The following is a 24,047-nucleotide window of genomic DNA, read 5'->3' as shown; positions in this document are numbered from 1 at the left end:
CCTTTAGGGTGTGTCTATTTCTAGACAGCCCAGCCTAGCCTCAGTGCTGGTGATTGACTTAATTTCATCCTGACTTGCTAACATGCTGGCTATGCTGCTAATGGAGGCTTGGTGAAACACTCTTTGTTTGAGCATTTAATCTACTATCTCTTAGCATGCAGTTTGTATTTTCTGGTTTTAGCCATGTTAGGTGGCATGCTCTTAGTTAATTTTAAGCAGTGTTTGTTTAGTCGGTTCTAGGATTTGTTTATCCTTTCTGCTATGTGTCTGAACACACAAATTGGACACTCCACTCCACTATAGGAGTAGCCATTAATAATAAATCCATATAGACTACTGGCCAGCGGCACACTCAGAAGCGGACCCAGTAGGAAAACAGAAATATAAAACACAGAACGTCACATAAACGGATACAAGAGAAAACACAGTGTGAACAGACACATAGCAGAAAGGATAAACAATTCCTAAAACCGACTAAACAAACACAGCTTAAAATCCACTAAGAGCATGCCACCTAACATGGCTATAACCAGAAAATACAAAGTGCATGCTAAGAGATAGTAGATTAACCCCTTAAGGACTCAGGGTTTTTCAGTTTTTGCACTTTTGTTTTTTCCTCTTTACCTTTTAAAAATCATAACACTTTCAATTTTCCACCTAAAAATCCATATTATGGCTTATTTTTTGCATCACCAATTCTACTTTGCAGTGACATTAGTCATTTTTCACAGCGAAACGGAAAAAAAATCATTGTGCGACAAAATAGAAGAAAAAAACGCCATTTTGTGACTTTTGGGGGCTTCTGTTTCTACGCAGTGCATATTTCGGTAAAAATGACACCTTATCATTATTCTGTAGGTCCATACAGTTAAAATGATACCCTACTTATATAGGTTTGATTTTGTCGTACTTCTGGAAAAAATCATAACTACATGCAGGAAAATTTATACGTTTAAAAATGTCATTTTCTGACCCCTATAACTTTTTATTTTTCCACGTATAGGGCGGTATGAGGACTAATTTTTTGTGCTGTGATCTGAAGTTTTTATCGGTATCATTTTTGTTTTGATTGGACTTTTTGATCACTTTTTATTCATTTTTTAATGGTATAAAAAGTGACCAAAATACGCTTTTTTGGACTTGGACTTATGTGTACGCCATTGACCGTGCGGTTTAATTAACAATATATTTTTATAGTTCAGACATTTACACATGCGGCGATACCCCATATGTTTATTTTTATTTTTATTAACATTGTTTTATTTTTTTTATGTGAAAAGGGGGGTGATTCAAACTTTTATTAGGGAAGGGGTTAAATGACCTTTATTAACCCTTTTTTTAAACTTTTTTTTATGCAGTGTTATAGGTCCCATAGGGACCTAAAACACTGCACACACTGATCTCTTACACAGATCACTCGCGTGTATTAACACGCCTGTGATCAGTGTTATCGGCGCTTGAATGCTCCTGCCTGGATCTCAGGCACGGAGCAGTCATTCGTCGATTGGACACTGAGGAGGCAGGTAAGGGCCCTCCCTGTGTCCTGTAAGCTGTTCGGGATGCCGCGATTTCACCATGGCGATCCCGAACAGCCCGACTGACTAGCCGGGATACTTTCTCTTTCACTTTAGAAGTCAGCTTTGACCGCCGTTTCTAAAGGCTTAATACCGCACATTGCCGCGATCGGCGATGTGTGGTATTAGCCGCGGGTCCCGGCCGTTGATGAGCTCCGGGACCGACGCGATGTGATGCGGGGTCCCAGCGCGACCCTGCTTCATATCACGGGAGCCGGCGCAGGACGTAAATATACGTCCTGCGTCGTTAAGGGGTTAAAAGTTCAAACAAAGAGCGTTTTGCCAAGCCTCCATTAGCAGCATAGCCAGAATGTTAGCAAGTCGGGATGAAATGAAGTCAATCACCAGCACTGAGGCTAGGATGGGCTGACTATAAATAGACACACCCTAAAGGCTATTGGCTAACAGAGGCTGAGACTGAAAAAGCCAGGTACATAAACTATTCCCTGACCAAAGAACATAAAACTGTTCACACACAGCAAATTTAAAAGCTGTGTGTGAACACAGACCAGGACAGACATGACACCTATGTCCTGCACTCAGGGTATAGTAAGGTGTCCCACTATACACCAGCATTTATCCAATATGTACAGAACTCCCCATGTCACAGAAAGTCAGCCTTATTATGTTATGTAGCTGGTGAGGGACAAGATATGTCACAGCTAAATAATGGAGAGAATGCATAAAGCCATTAATATGTTACCCTATTCATCAGTATAGATATTTATGTCTACAAAATAGGCAATTCAAATGCTTTATTTGTAAATAACCCTACTCATTTTGTGTATGAAAAACTATAAATGCAACTAATTATAAAACTCAGAAGAGTGGCATCAAATTATATCGACACACCCACTGCATTTCAAACTGTGATCTGATTGGTGATCAGTCCCCTTAATACTTCTGGACTATATTAATACAGCACTGTCAGCATTTTTTCATGGACATACCTGTCAAGTCAACTTAAACAAGATAGTATGCTTACAAACTCAATGCTGATCTCAACAACATCTGTTCACAAGTTGGGTACATTTGGTAAGGGGCTTACATTCATGTATATAGCAGTGGTAGGACCTAAATCTGCCATTAATGTGTAATAGTGAAGATCCAACTACCACATCCTCTCTACATTCTTTCCAGTCATAGAATTTAATTCACACAACCTTTTAAAATTCTTACTTTGTTCTAGGTACATGCAATAGCAGCAATCCAGGACATGTAGGTGCTTCATTCTGCCCTGACCTGCTACCCTACAGGTCACTTAGGTTATTAATAGGTTTCTGCAGACCCCTCCCTTTATTCCTCTCTCATGACTATTTATCTCAGTTCTCTTTCTCTCTGTCTGTCAGTGTCAACACCAATTTTTATATGACTAAAAAAAGACAAAGAAGAAGCGCTCCATAGTGTAATAACGGCAAATCATGCAAGACGCTCAATGTAAATTAGAGCTTACCAAAGCAGGTTGTGCATAAGCCAGCACAACATGGATAAAGGTGTGTAATAATGATCCACTGCTGCTGCTCCACAAAAATGGCACAAGAAAAAACTGTCACCTCCAAAGAAGGGTGGAACTCAGGCGCTGAAGGACCAGGCCAATCTCAGGACAACAATACATTTATTCCCAGTATGTTCCCAGGACATTTACTCTCAGGACAACAATACATTTATTCCCAGTATGCAACGCGTTTCGCGTAATGTGCGCTTCATCAGGCATATATGTCTGATGATGCGAACATGCGCGAAATGCGTTGCATACTGGGAATAAATGTATTGTTGTCCTGAGATTTACCTGGTCCTTCAGCGCCTGAGTTCCACCCTTCTTTGGAGATGACTGTTTTTTCTTGTACAATTTTTATATGAGGCACACTTGTCAGCAAGTCTGCTGGGAAAGCACATTCTAAATGGTATGGACACTGAAGACCTCACAGGCTGGAGACTAACTAGATCTTAGGTGGGATTGGCAGAGCAACATCCCTCTCCTTCCCATAGATTATTCAGCTATGGCCATAAGGTCCCATTTGTGCTGCACTTCTCATGTGTTGATCACAGATTTTTTTGATTTTTTTGCCTGACAAAATGAATGGTATAAAAAATATACCAATATTTTTAGCATTGGAGATTAATTAAAAGATGGTTGGCAACCCTGTCTCAGGCCTTTAGGCATTTGAAGGTTCAATAATCTGCTAGGGTTGCAATGAAATGACATTGTAAGCCTATAACACAATAAAGACAGAGAACAGTATAAAAATGTCAGCTTCGATCATGTATGCCACTTCATCAGGCCTTGAGCAACATTTGTGTTTTGTGTCAGAGCTGTGTGAGATAAATAGCTAAATCACCTAATGTAATTTTATATAGAATTAAAAATTGCATGAAAGGAATATAATCTTAAAAGAGATGACATTTTCTTTTCAGGGTGTAATTTAAAAAATAAATAAATAAAAAGATGTCATGCAAATGCTGTACTATGTCTCTGTGCTCATATTATTATAGCCCAGCATATGATATAAGTATTGCAGGTTGTTATGTTGTTGCTTATATTTTATTCTTAACCCCTTGAGGATGCAGACATTTTTCATTTTTACACTGTAGTTTTTTCGGCCTCACCTTATAATAATTATGACACTTTCAATTTTCTACCTACAGACCCATACGAAGGCTATTTTTTCTCCATTCATTTTTTTTGCCATGATCTGTAGTTTTTATTGGTGTCATTTTTGTTTTGTTAGAACCTTTTGATTGCTTTTTTTTTTTTTTATAAAAAATTGGAATATGAAGGGACTAATTCTGGACTGGTATGAAGTGATCAATTCTGGACTTTATACTTTTTGTAGGCCATTGACTGTGTGGTGTAATTAACATTATATTTCAATGTTATGCAATGCCACACGTTTATTTTTATTTACATAATTTTATTTAAAAATGGGAAAACGGGGGTGGTTTAAACTTTTATTAGCTAAGGGATTAATTCCCATTTATTAAAGAAGATGTCCAGCGGTAAGAAGTTTATCCCCTATCTACAGAAAAGGGGATAAATGTCTGACCACAGGGGGTCCAACGGCTGGAACCCCCCCCCGCGCGATCTCCTGTTCGGGGTGCCAGCTCGGACCAAGCTGTTCTCCAGGATGTGATGTTTTGCACCCAGAACGTCAGCTGATGGAAACACGTCCCCTCCATTCATCTCTATGGGAGAGGCAGAGACAAAACATTCACGTGTGAGATAGAGAAGAATGGAGGGGGCATGTTTGGACCTGCTAACATGCTGAGTACGAAACTCCCTCTATCAGAGCCGAGCTGAGACCCCCCTTGACCAGACATTTCTCCCCTATCCTGTGTATAGGGGATACATTTCTTACCACTGGACATGTTCTTTAGCAACTTTTTTACATTTGTTTAGTCCCCATAGTGGACTATAATATACAATCTTTAGAATGCATACACTGTTCAATGCAGTGCCATAGCATTGATCAGTGTAATTGGTGCTCCATTGCTCCAGGCTGCCATGGCTTTCTGGAGCATAGGATTGCATGCATGGATTGCATGACAAGGAGTCAGGTAAGGGCCATCCCTCCATCTAAGCTGATCAGGATACCACAATTTTACCACGAGCGCCTCAATCAGCTTCACCGAGCTGCCAGAATGTTTTTTTTTTTTTTTTATATTAGAAGCCACAATCAACTTTGATCACGAAGTTTAACAAGTTAAAGTGGTTAACCACCGTAAGGTGATTTTATTACATACCTGCCAGACAGTAATAGTCATGCTCAGGAAGTATTCATGCTTTTCTTGGGGGATAAAGCTGAGAACATCTTTTTGTCAACTGACTATTTCCTGTTCAAGTTTTTTCCCTAAACTACAAATCCCATCATTCCTTGATTCCTAGCTTGTAAGTGTGAGGTAACTTTTCTCCCTCCCACACACTCCCCCCTCCCCCCCCCCCCTTCATTGAAACACACATATGATCTCTTCAATACAAAAGACCAGTGTTTTCTGATCAGGTGGCCTCTAGCTGTTGCAAAAACAGAAAGATCTCCCTCCCACCCAGCGGTCACTCCACCCATTGAAGCAAAGACAGGCTCCCTCTGAACACCTGACTAGTGATGTAATGTCTCAAGCTGCACTTCAGCATGGGAAAACCTAAGACAACTGTCATTTTGTATGCTGTAAAAAATAAACTTTGGGGCAAAACACACAGAAGGATTGCAAGACCACAATGAAGCATAGGTACAGACACCATATTATGAACTACGCTAACTTTACAGCCGCTGTAGCATAGTAAAAAAAAAAAAAATCCTGAATCTCCTTTAATGCCGGACATCACTTAAATCCGTAATTTCTGACATTAGCCAAGGGTCTGGGCTACTATCATCCGAGAACATCCTGCTATGATGCATGCTCAGCTTCTGAGCGTGCATCATAGAACAGGAGTGGAGGCAGGGCATTAATTTACACTCTGCCTCCTTAGGGGTTTGAAGAAAAAAATCTTAAAGAAAATGAGAAAATAGTCCAGGTAACTTGTACCTGCACTTGCCGTTTATGACACACACATATTTGCTTGACAAACACATATCTTTTTTGACAAAGAACAGAAAGATTTTTTTTTTTATTAAAACCTTCCATGAGCCTGGTGCAGTGGTGCCCTTTATTGAAGAGTAAGATGTGCTGAGTTATGATAGGGCCCAGAGCATTTCTGCACCGCAATTTACACAATTGGTGCTAAGGGGAACTCCGGGGGAAACAAGTGGAAAACAAATGTTTTCAAATCAACTGGTGCCATATAGTTAAACAGATTAGCAAACCTCTCCTGCTCTGAACAGTTCCTGACATGGACAGAGGTGTCAGCAGAGAGCACTGTGGTCAGACTGGAAAGAACTTCACAAATTTGTTTAATTTTCTGGCACTAATTGATTGAAAAAAAATATTAATCCGGAGTTTCCCTTTAAGTTCATGCCATATGTTTCCATCTTTCTCCCAATGATTTTTCTTTATGGTTTCTGCTTTCCTTTGCAAACATAAGAACCTTCCATATGATTGTTTTTCTTTCATTACATTCTTTTTTTCTTCTCTTCTGGCTATTTCTAGAGTGGGTGCCAATGTCCAATTCTCCTGTGATGATAATTATGTGTTACAAGGCTCGAAGAGTATAACTTGTCAGAGAGTGACTGACACACTCGCTGCTTGGAGTGATCACAGACCAATCTGTCGAGGTAAGCAAGCGAGAAAGCAGGTTCACATGTAAATACTTGAAATTATAGTGTGCCCGTTACTGGACGGAGAAAAAAAGAGAGTGAAAAAGAAAACTCACTGAAATTCATACTACTACAGCTATATGCTTTATGACTTGAACATAGTTATTCAGTGGGTCGTAAGAATGCATTTTCTGTTTGCTTGAAAAAATGACATTGAAACCATATAAAGGCACAAATTGCACAGGAATTTGTGACTGCCAGTGTCACATAATACAGCCATGGCTTGAATTGAGCCTTTCATACATTTAGTTCAAATAGAATCATTTAGAAATCACTAGTTTCCTGACAAGAATTTTAATACCAGAGTTCATGGTGTGTTAAAATGCTTCACTAGTTCCGTTTTCCCTGACATTGGGGCTTACAGCATAATATTCTACAAGAGTAGAAAAAAGGCTGTATTATCCCTGGTAAAATGTTAGGCTTCCTGCTCTTCATGTTTTAGACCCCATTACTATAGAATGATTCCCATAAGGATTGCAATAGCATCTCTGTGTTTGCAGAAGGAAGGAAAAGGTGAGGATCTTCAAACAGAAACTCAACTGTTCCCATAGTAACAAGAAGTGTGATAACAGTTTAGAGTAAAGGGTAGAAATGGTCTTAACCCAAATGGCATGTGGGAGTTTTCTGTTCAGCATTTGTTTTTATCATGCAACCAGTAAACTTTTCATAGGGGAAGCAGGTTCACAGGTTAAATAGATTGAGATCATCCAGTAGACTTGCTCTTTGTTCTTCATAATCATTTCACAATATTAATAATAATAGTATTATTAGTAGAGATGAGCGAACTGAACCTGTAAAACCTGAGTTCAGTCAGAACGTTGCTAAAAGTTTGGTTTGGCTCAAACTCGGGTAGTTTGATTCAGCAGAACCTGCTAAAATAACATCAGCCACATGGCAGGAGAAGGAGGGAGTGTTACATACCCTCAGGGAATCACATAATGTCTTTCAAATAGCTCTCCTAGCAAACCAGGACAGAGGCAGTATAGGGGTGATGTCAAAGTCACTGTGACAGTCTATGCACATAGCTTTTGCAGCCATTTTAGAGATAGCAGGTGTAAGGTGAAGATCTCTATGAGGGACATTAAAGGGGTACTCTGCCCCTAGACATCTTATCCCCTATCCACAGAAGATAAGATGTCTGATCGTGGGGGTCCCGTTGCTGGGAACCCCTGCAATCTCTCCTGCTGCACCCCGTGTCATCTGCTGCACGTAGCAAACTTTACTCCATGCCTGATGACGGGTAAAACAGACGCCGGATTATCAGAGTATATGAGGTCCCACCCCCTCAATGCAATTCTATGGGAGGAGGCGTGATGGCTGCCACGCCCCTCCCCCCCTCAGCATTTCCTGATTTTGGACTTCTGCCAGGCCAGCAGGAGTCCAAAGTCTGTGCAAGAGATGGGGGAAAATGTGCTCTGGACAAGTAGGGAGACACCTAGTGGCAGCTTTTTTAAACACAAATAAAACATAGAAAACATTTTTTTTTTACACAAAGTACATTAGAAAGATGTTTTATTCACCATAAGGAGTGTCACGATGCCGGCTGGCAGGTAGTGGATCCTCTGTGCCAGAGAGGGATTGGCGTGGACCGTGCTAGTGGACCGGTTCTAAGCCACTACTGGTTTTCACCAGAGCCCGCCGCAAAGCGGGATGGTCTTGCTGCGGCGGTAGTGACCAGGTCGTATCCACTAGCAACGGCTCACCTCTCTGGCTGCTGAAGATAGGCGCGGTACAAGGGAGTAGGCAAAAGCAAGGTCGGACGTAGCAGAAGGTCGGGGCAGGCAGCAAGGATCGTAGTCAGGGGCAACGGCAGAAGGTCTGGAAACACAGGCAAGGAACACACAAGGAACGCTTTCACTGGCACTAAGGCAACAAGATCCGGCAAGGGAGTGCAGGGGAAGTGAGGTGATATAGGGAAGTGCACAGGTGAACACACTAATTGGGACCACTGCGCCAATCAGCGGCGCAGTGGCCCTTTAAATCGCAGAGACCCGGCGCGCGCGCGCCCTAGGGAGCGGGGCCGCGCGCGCCGGGACAGAACAGACGGAGAGCGAGTCAGGTAGGGGAGCCGGGGTGCGCATCGCGAGCGGGCGCTACCCGCATCGCGAATCGCATCCCGGCTGGCAGCGGAATCGCAGCGCCCCGGGTCAGAGGACGTGACCGGAGCGCTGCCGCGGGGAGAGTGAAGCGAGCGCTCCGGGGAGGAGCGGGGACCCGGAGCGCTCGGCGTAACAAGGAGTGCAATAGCAAAATTAGTTTTGATGAGAGTGCCCATTTAACTTTCCAGGTACAAGACCTGTTGTAACTTCCAAAAAGGGATAATCTTTGGACCACTGGGAAAATGCCATTGCTTTTTTTTAATTACATCTATGTTCTTATAAACGCCTGCAGGTATCTGCCTCTGAAAAGGAATAATTTTTGGACATTAATTTAAAAAGCATAAAAAATCAGCTAGTGCAGTGTGTTTTTTTTTTTACTTATTAGTCGCCAAAAGGTACTACCCTTTTACCCACAGCCATACATGTTGCCATAAGTTTGAAATTAATTTGCCTTAAAAACAGTTCAACAATGTTATACAGGGCTTTTAGGGCTCTTAGACAATGTTATACACATGTTTTTGGGCTATTGGGGAAGTACAGATTCTCACCGAACTTTTTCTGTCAGAACCAGAGCTTTTTGCCATAGGTAGGCTACTTTTTAGAAGTACGCTCATCTGTAATTTGTATTTAGTATTTTTAGTGTATTGGTATACAAATATTTTTTACGTAAAAATAGAATCCCCCACACACACACCCACACCAAATCTGAGGCAAAGGACCATAATGCTTTGTTGTATGCAAGCCAGTGATACAACTACATTCTATTTATAGACGTCTAAATATTTAATACATTAGAAATAACTATATATATTTTTTAAGAAAATCCCTGCTCAGCTCGATTATATATAGGTTGGCGGAATATTGCCAGCAATGAGTGGAGGCTAAACACTGGATAGTGATAAGTGTAGTTGAAAGGATAGAGGCACTAGATAATAGGGACAATTTTGTCCGTGGGATTTGGGCTGTTAGACTTTGTTACTAGAAAGAAGATCAAGGACAATACATTGGGGTATACACACAAGAAGTACAATTCATACTTGTTTCTGAAGCATGTATATGGATTTTTGTAAGTGACATTCAGATGAACGTTTAGGCAGGTAGAACAAAAAGACCCCAATAGGCGCTGCAGATTCCCACGAAGTAAACCAAACCAGAGATGAAGTGGTAATAGTGCAAAACACTGGAAGGTTTATTGTAGTAAAAAACAATAAAATACAGATTACGCGTTTCGGGGGAGCCACCCCCTTCTTCAGATCAGAGTATGATACTACAATAAACCTTCCAGTGTTTTGCACTATTACCACTTCATCTCTGGTTTGGTTTACTTCGTGGGAATCTGCAGCGCCTATTGGGGTCTTTTTGTTCTACCTGCCTAAAGTTTCATCAGGATTGGTTGTCTTTCCTCCCCTGTGACCTCCGGCTTGGCAGCAGTCCTACCATCTTTGCCACTTCTGGTAACCCCTTTGTGGGTTGACACGCAAGTTTTCACTTGCTCTCAGGTGAGCAGCCACTACCTAGGGGTGTGTCTTAACCGACCCCCAAGTTTTTCATGTTGCTTACCCATACGGTATCACACGAGGCGCCTCCCTCCGGTCTCTCTTTTTTCTCTTTTACAGGCTATTCAGATGAACGGGACAGTTGTAAAAATTAAAAATGCTTAGGATCTATAACAACCTCAGCTAATCTCACCTTCTATAAAGGGGTACTTCGCTGCTCAATATCGTATCCCCTTTCCAAAAGATAAGGGATAAGATGTCTGATTGCGGAGGTCCCACTACTGGGGCCCCTCAAGATCTCCCAGCAGCAGTGGTCATGACATTAAGTACAAGCTCCCTTGTCATGTCACACCACACCCCTTCCATTCACGTCTATGGGAGGGGGTGTGTCAGCCGATACCACCCATAGACATGAATGGATGGGGCGTGATGTGACATTACGAGGGGGCGTGGCCATGATGTCACGATCACGACCTCCAGCTCCGACGGTTCTGAACAAAATGTTCAGAATGCTGGAGCACCGGAGTACCCCTTTAAGCTGTATTTGGAAAAGCTTAAGTCAGCAGGAAGTAGCAACATTAGGGTATGTTCACACAAGCCATATGTCAAACTTTCATGAAGATATAACCTATTGCTTCTCTTTTTCCCATGACAAGGATTTTGAAGCTGTGACAGAAAAAAAATTAGCATCTTTCACACACTTCTAAGGCAAAATTCATGTAAATTATATCAACACAGCCTTATCATTTATTGCCCATCTCCAGCTGTGCCATATTGAATCTGAGGTTATCGCCCATCTCCAGCTATTCTAAAGTAAATGTGAAGCTATTGTGAGCAATATCTCATGTGACATAAATACTAAGGACACCCTGCAAGCCCAAGGGAAATGTATGCCTGTAAGTTTGACACTAAAAAAAGCTAATACCAAATAAATATGGGGTTTCCCCATAACATTCATGATTAACTGCAACAGGGGAGCAGGAAGGCAAGTGAGAGCTGCACTTTGCACAATGCCCCCTATACAAAGTATGCAACTCTCACCTGTCTTCCTGCTCGAAATCAGCTGTCCCTGTAATGCATACAATTCCCACTATTTCCCCTGTCTTGTGATGTCTATGATAACTTTTAAAGGGGTACTCCGGTTGAAAACATTTTTTATTTTTTTAAATGAACTGGTGCCAGAAAGTTAGACAGATTTGTAAATGACTTCTATAAAAAAAAAAATCATAATCCTTTCAGTACTTTTTAGCATCTGTATGCTACAGAGGAAAATCTTAATTTTTTTAATTTCCTTTTTTGTGTTGTCCACAGTACTCTCTGCTGACACCTGATGCCCGTATCAGGAACTGTCCGGAGCAGGAGAAAATCCCCAAAGCAAACCTATGCTTCTCTGGACAGTTCCTGGCACGGACAGAGGTGTCAGCAGAGAGCACTGTGGACAACGCAAAAAAAAAGAAATTCAAAAAGTAAAGAATTTCCTCTGTAGCATACAGCTGCTAAAAATTACTAAAAGGATTACGATTTTTTAATAGAAGTAATTTACAAATCTGTTTAACTTTCTGGCACCAGTTCATTTAAAAAAAAAAAAATATGTTTTCCACCGGAGTACCCCTTTAACCCCTTAAAGGGGTATTCCGCCCCTAGACATCTTATCCCCTATCCAAAGGATAGGGGATAAGAGGTCAGATCGCCACGGTCCCGCTGCTGGGGACCCCCGGGATCCCCGCTGCGGCACCGTGCTAACATTACAGCACAGAGCAAGTTCGCTCTGTGCGTAATGACGGGCGATACAGGGGCCGGAGCAGCGTGACGTCATGGCGCCGCCCCTCGTGACATCACAGCCCGTCCCCTTAATGCAAGTCTATGGGAGTGGGCGTGATGACCGCCACGCCCCCTCCCATAGACTTATATTGAAAGGGGCGGCCCGTGACATCACGAGGGGCGGAGCCGTGACGTAACAATGCTCCGGTCCCTGTACCGCCCATCATTACGTGCAGAGCGAACTCGCTCTGTGCTGTAATGATAGCGCGGTGCTGCAGCGGGGATCCCAGGGGTATAGGGGCGGAATACACCTTTAAGGACTCAGGGTTTTTCCTTTTTTGCACTTTCGTTTTTTCCTCCTTACCTTTTAAAAATCATAACCCTTTCAATTTTCCAGATAAAAATCCATAATATGGCTTATGTTTTGCGTCACCAATTCTACTTTGCAGTGACATTAGTCATTTTACCCAAAAATTCACTACAAAACGGAAAAAAAATCATTGTGCGACAAAATCGAAGAAAAAACGCCATTTTGTAACTTTTGGGGGCTTCCCTTTCTACGCAGTGCATATTTTGGTAAAAATGACACCTGACATTATTATTATCATTATTCTGTAGGTCCATATGGTTAAAATGATACCCTACTTATATAGGTTTGATTTTGTCGTACTTCTGGAAAAAATCATAACTACATGCAGGAAAATGTATACTTTTAAAATATCCTCTTCTGACCCCTATAACTTTTTTATTTTTCCACGTACAGGGCAGTTTGAGGGCTCATTTTTTGCGCCGTGATCTGAAGTTTTTATCGGTATGATTTTTGTTTTGATCGGACTTTTTGATCACTTTTTATTCCTTTTTTAATGGTATAAAAAGACCAAAATACGCTTTTTGGGATTTTGGAATTTTTTTGCGCGTACGCCATTGACCGTGCAGTTTAATTAATGATATATTTTTATAGTTTGGACATTTACGCATGCGGCGATACCACATATGTTTATTTTTATTTACACTGTTTTATTTTTTTTATGGGAAAAGGGGGGTGATTCAAACTTTTATTAGGGAAGGGGTTAAATGACCTTTATTAACACTTTTTTTTTTTACTTTTTTTTTGCAGTGTTATAGGTCCCATAGGGACCTATAACACTGCACACACTGATCTCTCATCCTGATCACAGGCGTGTATTAACACGCCTGTGATCAGTGTTATCGGCGCTTGACTGCTCCTGCCTGGATCTCAGGCACGGAGCAGTCATTCGTCGATCGGACACCGAGGAGGCAGGTAAGGGCCCTCCCGGTGTCCTTTAAGCTGTTCGGGACACCGCGATTTCACCGCGGCGGTCCCGAACAGCCCGACTGACTAGCAGGGATACTTTCACTTTCGCTTTAGAAGCAGCAGTCAGCTTCTAAAGGGTTAATACCGCACATCGCCGCGATCGGCGATGTGTGATATTAGCCGCGGGTCCCGGCGATGTGATGCTTCATATCACGGGTTAAAGGGTTAAAGCCTAAAGCAGGGCATAAACCCCCGGACGTTGCAACCTTATTTGGAGTTCTGACTTTACCCTTTTATTCCAAAAGAGTTGCATAAAGAGAATGTGTCATCAGAAAATGACCTATTGTTTAAATGAAGACATAATCTTTACATTAGCTCAAGCTCAGAGTTCAGCCTCCCCCTCCTTGTGGACTGACCACTTGTATGGTCACAGAATACACCCAGACATGGTTTCTATTCATGTTAATGGGACAGCTCCTGTCTATTGTTGACTATGTCAATGGGGCTTGCTGCAGAGCATATTTCTAAATGCTGTTAAAAAAACAGCTCAGCAAGATGGCAACCCCTTATATTAATGTGCAAAAATGTAATATAAACAAGTTACAATCAGAAAATAGAAAAAATTAGAACATGTTCCAGTGTCTGTCTCTAATCAGTAGAAAATGCACATGATACATTCCTTTCAAGGATTTAATAGTTAATTTAATTCAATCTAACCAAAACATTCATGGCACACAAACTGGGGATTGAGAACTTAAAGGATAAGTGTCATGAAGTTTTAGATTGCGGGGGTCCGAGCTCTGGGGCCTCCTGCGATCTGCTGTTTGGAGCCCCAGTTCTCCATCACAGGGGCGCATCATGACCCCCACCCAAAGTGGGAGCCACCATGCCCCTTTATATAGCTCTATGGGAGAGCCGTTCGACAATCTTCGGCTCTCCCATAAAGCTATTTAGAGGCCATGGCGGCTCCTGCTTTGGGCAGGGGTCGTGACAGGCCCCTGTGATGGAGAGCCATGGCTCCAAACAGCAAATTGTGAGTAAGCCAAGCGCTTGGACCCCCGCGATCTAAAACGTATACGTTTTTTTCATGAAACTTATCCTTCTAAATACGCTCTAGACAAATGACATTTTTCTAATCATTATTATAGCCAGCACTTTTTTACCATATGCAAAAAATAAACATAAGGATTTTGACAATTTCTTACAATATAAAGTCTTATACTATAAAGAGATTGTCTGGACTGTGTACCTGCAATCTGCAAATATGTCTCTGTCCTCCAGAGGATCCTCACTGTCCCTAAAAACATCCCAGTGCTTAGTGTAACACTTTCCTTGCTGTGTTGTTTTTGTTTCTTTCCTTTTTGCCCACATAGTACATTGCAAAGCTAGTGCCACAGTAACCTCTATGCAATCCATAGTAGTGCAAATAGATAATTATTGTTATGGGTGGATTAAAGTACCAATACAGGTTACCAAGCCCAGGGTTATTAAGTTAGAAGAATAGATGTCTTAGGAGTGATTTGATCCCTATGTACAAATATATAAATGGACAGTACAGACATTTTTTTTTTTTTATATCTAGGCCTCTATCCATGGCAAGGGGGGGATCCTCTATATCTAGCGGAAAGAAATTTTAACCATAAGTGATTCTTTACTGTACAAGCAGAAAAACTATAAAACTCTCTGCCACATTCATGGCTTATTCATTGAACAGGTTTAAGAGAGCCTGGATGCCTATCTGGAAGAATATAATATTAGAACCAGAGATCTAATCTGATTGCCATACAGGAATAGGAAAAGTTTTTCCCCTATTATGGAGGAACTTAATGGCTTCATATTTTTATTTTTTTTGCCTTCTCTTGGATCAACACAGTAGGGATATAGGTTAAACAAAATGGACTCTTGTCTTATGAACTATGCAACGTCTTATGACAATTAATGTTGTGCACATTTTGCCAACATTGTAAGGCCCCCTTCACATATATATCAGTTGTCTTGCAGTGTTCCCCTCCGGCGTGCACCAGAGGGAAACTGATTCTAGAACTGATCCCATTTATTTGAATGGGACAATTCACAGTTATTCAACATCTCAATTTGGACGCCGGATGGCTGGATACTCCGGACGGCACCGGACAGGTGAAAGTAGCTTGCTTCGTTTTCCTGTCTGGCAGCCAGGAACAATGGAAGCCGGATGCTACACAACTAATGACAACTGATGCATGTTCTCATAAGTTCTGGCATCAGTTGTGTCGAGATTTGCTGGACAGCCTAACCTGGCATTTTTAGCGAAAATGGTCAAAATACAACCATATTTTCTCATTTTAACACTATGATATGATATTTAAAAAAAAAAAAGCACAAACTTTGAATAATACATATACATTTTTTTTGTGTTAGCCATGGCATTGGTTCAAATTATATTTGTTTTTAAAGGGGTACTCCGGTGAAAACCTTTTTTCTTTTAAATCAACTGGTGGCAGAAAGTTAAACATATTTGTAAATTACTCCTATTAAAAAATCTTAATCCTTCCTGTACTTATTAGCTGCTGAATACTACAGACGAAATTCTTTTCTTTTTGGAATGCTCTCTGATGACATCACGACCACAGTTCTCTCTGCTGACGTTATTATAATAATAACGCTTTATTTATTGTTGCTCTTAGTGGGATTTGAACCACTGAGCCACCATGCTGCCCTTAACATACATCTGCTATGCATGGTTGCTAAAATGGACAGAAATGTCAGCAGAGAGCACTGTGTTCGTGATGTCATCAGTGTTCCAAAAATAAAGAAATTTCCTCTGTAGCATTCAGCAGCTAATAAGTACTGGAAGGATTAAGATTTTTTAATAGAAGTAATTCACAAATATGTTTAACTTTCTGCCACCAGTTGATTTAAAAGAAAAAAGGTTTTCAACTGAGTACCCCTTTAACCCCTTAACCCCTTAACGACGCAGGACGTATATTTACGTCCTGCGCCGGCTCCCGCGATATGAAGCGGGATCGCGCCGCGATCCCGCATCATATCGCGTCGGTCCCGGTGCTAATCAACGGCCGGGACCCGCGGCTAATACCACACATCGCCGATCGCGGCGATGTGCGGTATTAACCCTTTAGAAGCGGCGGTCAAAGCTGACCGCCGCTTCTAAAGTGAAAGTGAAAGTGACCCGGCTGCTCAGTCGGGCTGTTCGGGACCGCCGCGGTGAAATCCCGAACAGCTGATCGGACACCGGGAGGGCTCTTACCTGCCTCCCCGGTGTCCGATCGACGAATGACTGCTCCGTGCCTGAGATTCAGGCAGGAGCAGTCAAGCGCCGATAATGCTGATCACAGGCGTGTTAATGCACGCCAGTGATCAGCATTAGAGATCAGTGTGTGCAGTGTTATAGGTCCCTATGGGACCTATGACACTGCAAAAAAAATGTAAAAAAAAAGTGTTAATAAAGGTCATTTAACCCCTTCCCTAATAAAAGTTTGAATCACCCCCCTTTTCCCATAAAAAAATAAAACAGTGTAAAAAAAATAAAAAATAAACATATGTGGTATCGCCGCGTGCGTAAATGTCCGAACTATAAAAATATATAATTAATTAAGCCGTACGGTCAATGGCGTACGCGCAAAAAAATTCCAAAGTCCAAAAAAGCGTATTTTGGTAACTTTTTATATCATTTAAAAATGAATAAAAAGTGATCAAAAAGTCCGATCAAAACAAAAATCATACCGATAAAAACTTCAGATCACGGCGCAAAAAATGAGTCCTCATACCACCCCATACGTGGAAAAACAAAAAAGTTATAGGGGTCAGAAGATGACATTTTTAAACGTATAAATTTTCCTGCATGTAGTTATGATTTTTTCCAGAAGTGCGACAAAATCAAACCTATATAAGTAGGGTATCATTTTAACCGTATGGACCTACAGAATAATGATAAGGTGTAATTTTTACCGAAATATGCACTGCGTAGAAACGAAAGCCCCCAAAAGTTACAAAATGGCATTTTTTTTTCGATTTTGTCGCACAATGATTTTTTTTTCCGTTTCGCTGTGCATTTTTGGGTAAAATGACTAATGTCACTGCAAAGTAGAATTGGCGACGCAAAAAATAAGCCATAATATGGATTTTTAGGTGGAAAATTGAAAGGGTTATGATTTTTAAAAGGTAAGGAGGAAAAAACGAAAGTGCAAAAATGGAAAAACCCTGAGTCCTTAAGGGGTTAAGGACCAAGGACGTACCGGTACGTCCTTGGTCCTGCTCTTCTGATATAACGCGGGGTTACACAGTAACCCTGCGTCATATCATGGCAGGCCCGGCGTCATAGTGAAGCCGGGACCCGCCTCTAATAGCGCGCAGTGCCGATCGCGGCGCCGCGCGCTATTAACCCTTTAGCCGCGCGCTCAAAGCTGAGCAGCGCGGCTAAAAGTGAAAGTGAAAGTTCCCGGCTAGCTCAGTCGGGCTGTTCGGGATAGCCGCGGCTAATCGCGGCATCCCGAACAGCTGACAGGACAGCGGGAGGGCCCCTTCCTGCCTCCTCGCTGTCCGATCGCCGAATGACTGCTCAGTGCCTGAGATCCAGGCATGAGCAGTCATGCGGCAGAATCGTTGATCACTGGTTTCTTATGAGAAACCAGTGATCAGCATAGAAGATCAGTGTGTGCAGTGTTATAGGTCCCTATGGGACCTATAACACTGCAAAAAAAAAGTGAAAAAAAAAAGTGAATAAAGATCATTTAACTCCTCCCCTATTAAAAGTTTGAATCACCCCCCTTTTCCAATAAAAAAAAAAACACAGTGTAAATAAAAATAAAAATAAACATATGTGGTATCACCGCGTGCGGAAATGTCCGAATTATAAAAATATATCATTAATTAAACCGCACGGTCAATGGCGTGCGCGCAAAAAAATTCCAAAGTCCAAAATAGTGCATTTTTGGTCACTTTTTATATAATTTAAAAATGAATAAAAAGTGATCAATAAGTCCTATCAATGCAAAAATGGTACCGTTAAAAACTTCAGATCACGGCGCAAAAAATGAGCGCTCATACCGCCCCATACGCAGAAAAATAAAAAAGTTATAGGGGTCAGAAGATGACAATTTTAAACGTATTAATTTTCCTGCATGTAGTTATGATTTTTTCCAGAAGTCCAACAAAATCAAACCTATATAAGTAGGGTATCATTTTAATCGTATGGACCTACAGAATACATATCAGGTGTAATTTTTACCGAAAAATGTACTACGTAGAAACAGAAGCCCCCAAAAGTTACAAAACAGCGTTTTTTTTTCAATTTTGTCGCACAATTATTTTTTTTCCCGCTTCACCATAGATTTTTGGGCAAAATGACTGACGTCATTACAAAGTAGAATTGGTGGCGCAAAAAATAAGCCATCATATGGATTTTTAGGTGTAAATTTGAAAGAGTTATGATTTTTTAAAGGCAAGGAGCAAAAAACGAAAATGCAAAGACGGAAAAACCTCCGGTCCTTAAGGGGTTAAGGGCCAAATCATTTTTAGCTAATTCAAGTATTTTTTTCACCAAAATGTTGTTTCTTCTGTAAAATGTTTAATTTAAAATTTAAATTGTAAAATACTGTCTATGCTCCATACCTCTGAAGAAGTCTTTCTTGTGATGATGCTAGGTTGGCCTTGTAGGAAGTTTTAAAACAGCACATTTCCCTGTCTTTTTGTGCCTTCCCAATAATTTTTCACATATGTAGTACATAAAGCGGGACATGTATCAAAGATTTTACCCCTGTTTTGTGTTTAAATTTCATTGCAAAATTTTGCGCAATATGGCAAAAGGGGTAAACTGCTTCTACCATACACAAATAATGATACATGTCCCCCATACAGTATAAAGCAATAATGACATACATTAACAGGGTTGATGTGCTGGGTTTTTAACACTGTCTTTCTGACTCTATTAATTATTTTATTAAAAGTTACGTTTTAATTCCTGACAGTGAGGGATTAAGCTAGATACCTGTACTCTGTCCTCAACAGAGTTGCATTACATATATAATTTGTGTTATATCCATCCTCATTTTGGTCTTTTTTTATTTGTTTTTAGTTTAAAGTATACACTCAAAGTTAAACTGTAGTACTTTGTGTCCACCAGAGGAAATTAATCTCAGGGCCCATCCTTAGCTTTGTGGAATTTATTTAAAACTGCTTATATTTCATTGCACAATTAAACAGAAAATATACTGGCTCTCATGGAAGCCTAGAAGTGCAAGTGACTCAGGGGCATTTATCATTGAAATACTGGTGAAAACAATGAAAATTTGCATCATGTGTGTGCAAGTGAGGAAGGAGTTGCTTTGTCTGAATGAGTGTGGTGTCCCGATTCAGCAAATTTAACACAATTTACGCTTGCTACACAAATTCTGTGAGTCTGTGATCTGGCAGGGCATTCATTTAGACAAGCATCTCTTGATGCATGCTCCACTCGGTCTTCTAATGCACAACTATAAGCAGCATACAGTATTGTCCAACAAAAGTACATTCAAAAACTCTTGTACACTATTCCCACGCTATCACAATTTCAGATTAAAGGGTCATTTACTTGGTTGTTGAAAAAGTCCGGTGTAGGCTGTTTAACAGTTATAGCAAGCTGAGAAAGTAAGTATGCAAATCAACATATACGATGCAAGTTTAGCTACTAAAGCTGCTAACTAGAGGAACATTGACCAAACCCTCTGACCATCTAGTGTGTATGGAGGTGTTCTGATTGCATGTATCATTGCAGCCTAAAAGATTGGTGCTTATTTTTTATTTATTTTTTAATATCTCTCAAACGAACCTAAAAAGTAAGGCAGCTGTGAAAATAGTTTTATTAAATGTCCCATGCTTTTATTTTATACAATTATTATTCAGGTCTATGTGTTTCTATGGAAACAGACTGCAAAACAAGGAAAATGCTTTCATTATGGAATACACATTTACTTTAAATGCCTGATTACAAATTACAGGTTTCATGGGCCCCCAGGGTAAAGGCCTGTTTACAACTGTGCACCTTTACTCCTATAGCAACACCATTAAACACAAATAGAAATTTACAGTATAGTAAGAACATTTAATATAATACAATGCAGAAATACATACCAAATATATGCTAAATACCAAATGGACTTTATATAATAACAATGATAATAATAATAATAATAATAATAATAATAATATCATAATAATAAAGGTATACTAACCATCAAACTTAAAAAAATGCATATACATTATATATATATATATATATATATATATATATATATATATATATACTATAAAACATGTTAGTTTTTGCTTTGCTATTATTTATCTAGTTATTATTTTTTATGAAATTGTGACCAAACGTCTTCCTTTTTTACTCTTCCGTTAATAAAAAAAAATTAAAAAAAATCTAATATGAATGACAAAAGAGGCAAAAGGAAAAAAAAAACTATTGTTGTTTCTATTCTTAGGTCGGTGCCTAGATTTGCATGCTATGATATGCCATGGCATATAATTATCGCACAAACAAGACGTGAAAAAACATATTGTGCTTATGGTAGTTCTGTTAACTTTGAATAACTTCTAAAAGAAAATTGGTTGATACACTGAAAACTGACAGAGCATTTCTTTGCAATTGTCTAGTGTCTTATACGTCTGGATAAAAAAAAACAATAATGGATTAATTCAATTAGACCATGGCGTAAACAGGCATTTTTTTCATGTGCGTATTTGTTGCCAAAAAACAGCTGATATATTAATTATGAATGTAATCGTGGCGCTAAATAAATGTGTAAAAATAAATGCCCATTTTTTATGCAGTGTGAACATACCCTACAGAGGCCATGTTCAAGGGAGTAAAAATACCAAAGTATTTTAAACCCAGCCTTACTCCAAATAAAGCTAGGTTCACATACAGTATATCAGTTGTCTGGCACAGTTTACCCCCGGCATGCTTGATGCCGGACATATGTGAATCCAGCCTTATAGTCTAAAAACACAAATCAAATGTTAAAAAATAAAAAAAAAATGTATGGCAAAAATAGTTTCATTTGACCAATTTCCATATCTCAAAGCAGTCAAAAGTAGAAAATGTCAGTATACCTGACATTATTATAAATATTAAGTATTTTGTTCTTGCTTTGCTTAAACAAAATATCGTTACATTGATTTCTATTTGTTAATATAGCTGTGTTTTATGGATTTACACAAGATAGCTGTAGACTAATATTCCTTAAAATTAAAACAAGTCTATGAATTGCCATATTTCTGCAGCTCGAACATGTGGATCAAATCTTCAAGGACCAGCAGGAATCATCACTTCTCCTAACTATCCCGTTCAGTATGAAGACAATGCCCATTGTGTTTGGGTTATAACAAGTACAGATCCTGACAAGGTATGCTTGTATTTTACCAGATATTTGAACATTTATGTTTTTTATTTATGTTTAATTTTAAATTGTAAATTATTATTTACTTTCATATAGAAATCGGTTACTCTTATATTTGTTTAGTTTCCAAATATGGCATTTCATAAATCTATAAAATCAGCAGGAGATAGGTATTAATATCTTGACTTTTCCTTATGTGTGTGTACATATGTAAATAAAACACAATGCAAAGATGCAAAGTTAATGGGCAAAAGAGAAATATTTATCAAATAATGGGTGACAACTTGCATCGTGGTAGCCTTAGAGATATAGGAGATAAGTGGCGTAGAGATGATACCTTTATTTGATAAGGTTCCCTATACCGCTTGTTACGTTCCGTGAGGGGTGTAGCTTCCAATATGGGGTCACGTGTGTTTATTTATTTTAATTTTTTTGCATTTGTCAGAACCGCTACAATGATCAGCCACCCCTGTGCAAATCACCTCAAATGTACATGGCGCTATCACTCCTGAGCCTTGTTGCGTGACCGCATAGCACTTAACGTCCACATATGGGGTATTTCCGTACTCAGAAGAAATTGCATTAGACATTTTGGGGGTCATTTTTTCCTTTTACCTCTTGTGAAAATGAAAAGTATGGGGCAGCACCAGCATTTTAGTATAAAAAAATAAAAAATAAAAAAAAATCATTTACAATAACATACTGGAGTAGACTCCAACTTTACCTTTTCATAAGAAGTAAAAGGAGAAAAAAAAAGTACGGAAATACCCCATAGGTGGCCCTTAACTGTTGCCTTAAAATATGACAGGGCTCCGAAGGCCTAAATTAGGGATTTGCATAGGGACGGACCCGGATGCCAAAATTACACTTGCCACCGATACCAAAATTTCCCTACGGCAGTGTTTCCCAAACAGGGTTCTTCCAGCTGTTGCAAAACTCCCAGCATGCCTGGACAGTCAATGGCTGTCCGCCAATACTGGGAGTTGTTGTTTTGCAACAGCAGGAGGCTCCATTTTTTAAACAGTGCCGTACCAGACATTTTTCATTTTTATTGGGGGAGGGGGGTAACTGTGTAGGGGTATGTGTATATATGTAGTGTTTTACTTTTTATTTTGTGTAGGTGTAGTGTAATGTAGGGTTTTTAGGGTACATTCACACAGGCGGGGGTTCACAGCGAGTTTTCCGCTGGAAGTTTGAGCAGCAGCGGAAAATTAGCTGCATCTCAAACTTGCAGCGGGAAACTCACTTTAAACCCCCCCCCCCCCGGTGTGAATGTACCCTCCAGCTGTAAACCTCCAGATCCAGTGTGCCTCCAACCTTTTGCTGGAGGCACACTGGTTGCAAAACACTGGGAGTTTGTTAATTAACTCAGTGTGGCTCCAGCTGTTGCAAAACTACAACTCCCAGCATGTACGGTCTTTCAGTGCATGTTAGGAGTTGAAGTTTGCAACACCTGGACGCACACTGGTTGTGAAACACTGAGTTAGGTAACAAACTCTGTGTTTTGCAACCAGTGTGCCTACAGCTGTTGCAAAACTACAACTCTCAGCATGTACTGACAGTTGAATAGCATGCTGGGACTTGTAGTTATGCAACAGCTGGAGGCACACTGCTACAACCCCAAGCAATCCCTTTGGCTTTCCGTGCATCCTGGGGGTTGTAGTTATGCAACAGCTGGAGGCCCACTTTTTCATAGAAAAAATAAGCCTCCAGCTGTTGAACAACTGCAACCCCTGCATGCACAAACTACCAAAGGGCATTGTGGGAGTTGTAAATGTGCCTTCTGCTGTTGCATAACAGCAACTCTCAGCATGCCCTTTTGTCCATGCTGGGATTTGTTGCTAAGCAACAGCAGGAGGCCAGCCTAACCTCCTGCTGCTGCACTCTGTCCCTCCTGCCTGCCACTGCCGTCTCTGCTCCAGGGGCCCCGATCCCGCCACCGATGTGGGGGATCAGGGGCACCCTGCATAAGGTGAGGACTCTCGGCACCCGCTCTCGCCCTCCGGAATGCCGTTAGGGACACCCCCACAGCAGGAGATCAGGACAATCGGGAGGTGGCACCAGTGCCACCCCACTTCTGCTGCTAAAGCGTGATAGGTGCTGTCTTGGATTGCACCTATCACCCTTTTTTTTCGGGACACCGGGGACCTGATTGACCCGGAATTGCCGCAAATCGCTGATGTGAATTGACATTTTGTACGAATTCAGGAGTTTGTA

The 24,047-nt window shown here is 40.6% G+C and overlaps 1 protein-coding gene across 3 annotated transcripts in view; it reads left to right on the top strand.

The window, feature by feature from the left end:
* Positions 1 to 24,047, top strand: part of CSMD1 (CUB and Sushi multiple domains 1) — a 1,887,231-nt gene that overhangs the window by 1,103,227 nt on the left and 759,957 nt on the right. For all 3 annotated transcript variants that reach the window (XM_056565713.1, XM_056565712.1, XM_056565715.1), the window contains exons 9-10: positions 6,657 to 6,781; positions 21,715 to 21,836. In XM_056565713.1, the coding sequence (XP_056421688.1) occupies positions 6,657 to 6,781; positions 21,715 to 21,836 (247 nt within the window). The remainder of the gene's footprint in view (positions 1 to 6,656; positions 6,782 to 21,714; positions 21,837 to 24,047) is intronic.

This window comes from Hyla sarda, chromosome 3, assembly GCF_029499605.1.
Source record: "Hyla sarda isolate aHylSar1 chromosome 3, aHylSar1.hap1, whole genome shotgun sequence".
Taxonomy (NCBI): Eukaryota; Metazoa; Chordata; class Amphibia; order Anura; family Hylidae; genus Hyla; species Hyla sarda.
Note: the sequence above shows the minus strand (reverse complement) of the source record. Positions and strands in the feature narration are given on the sequence as shown.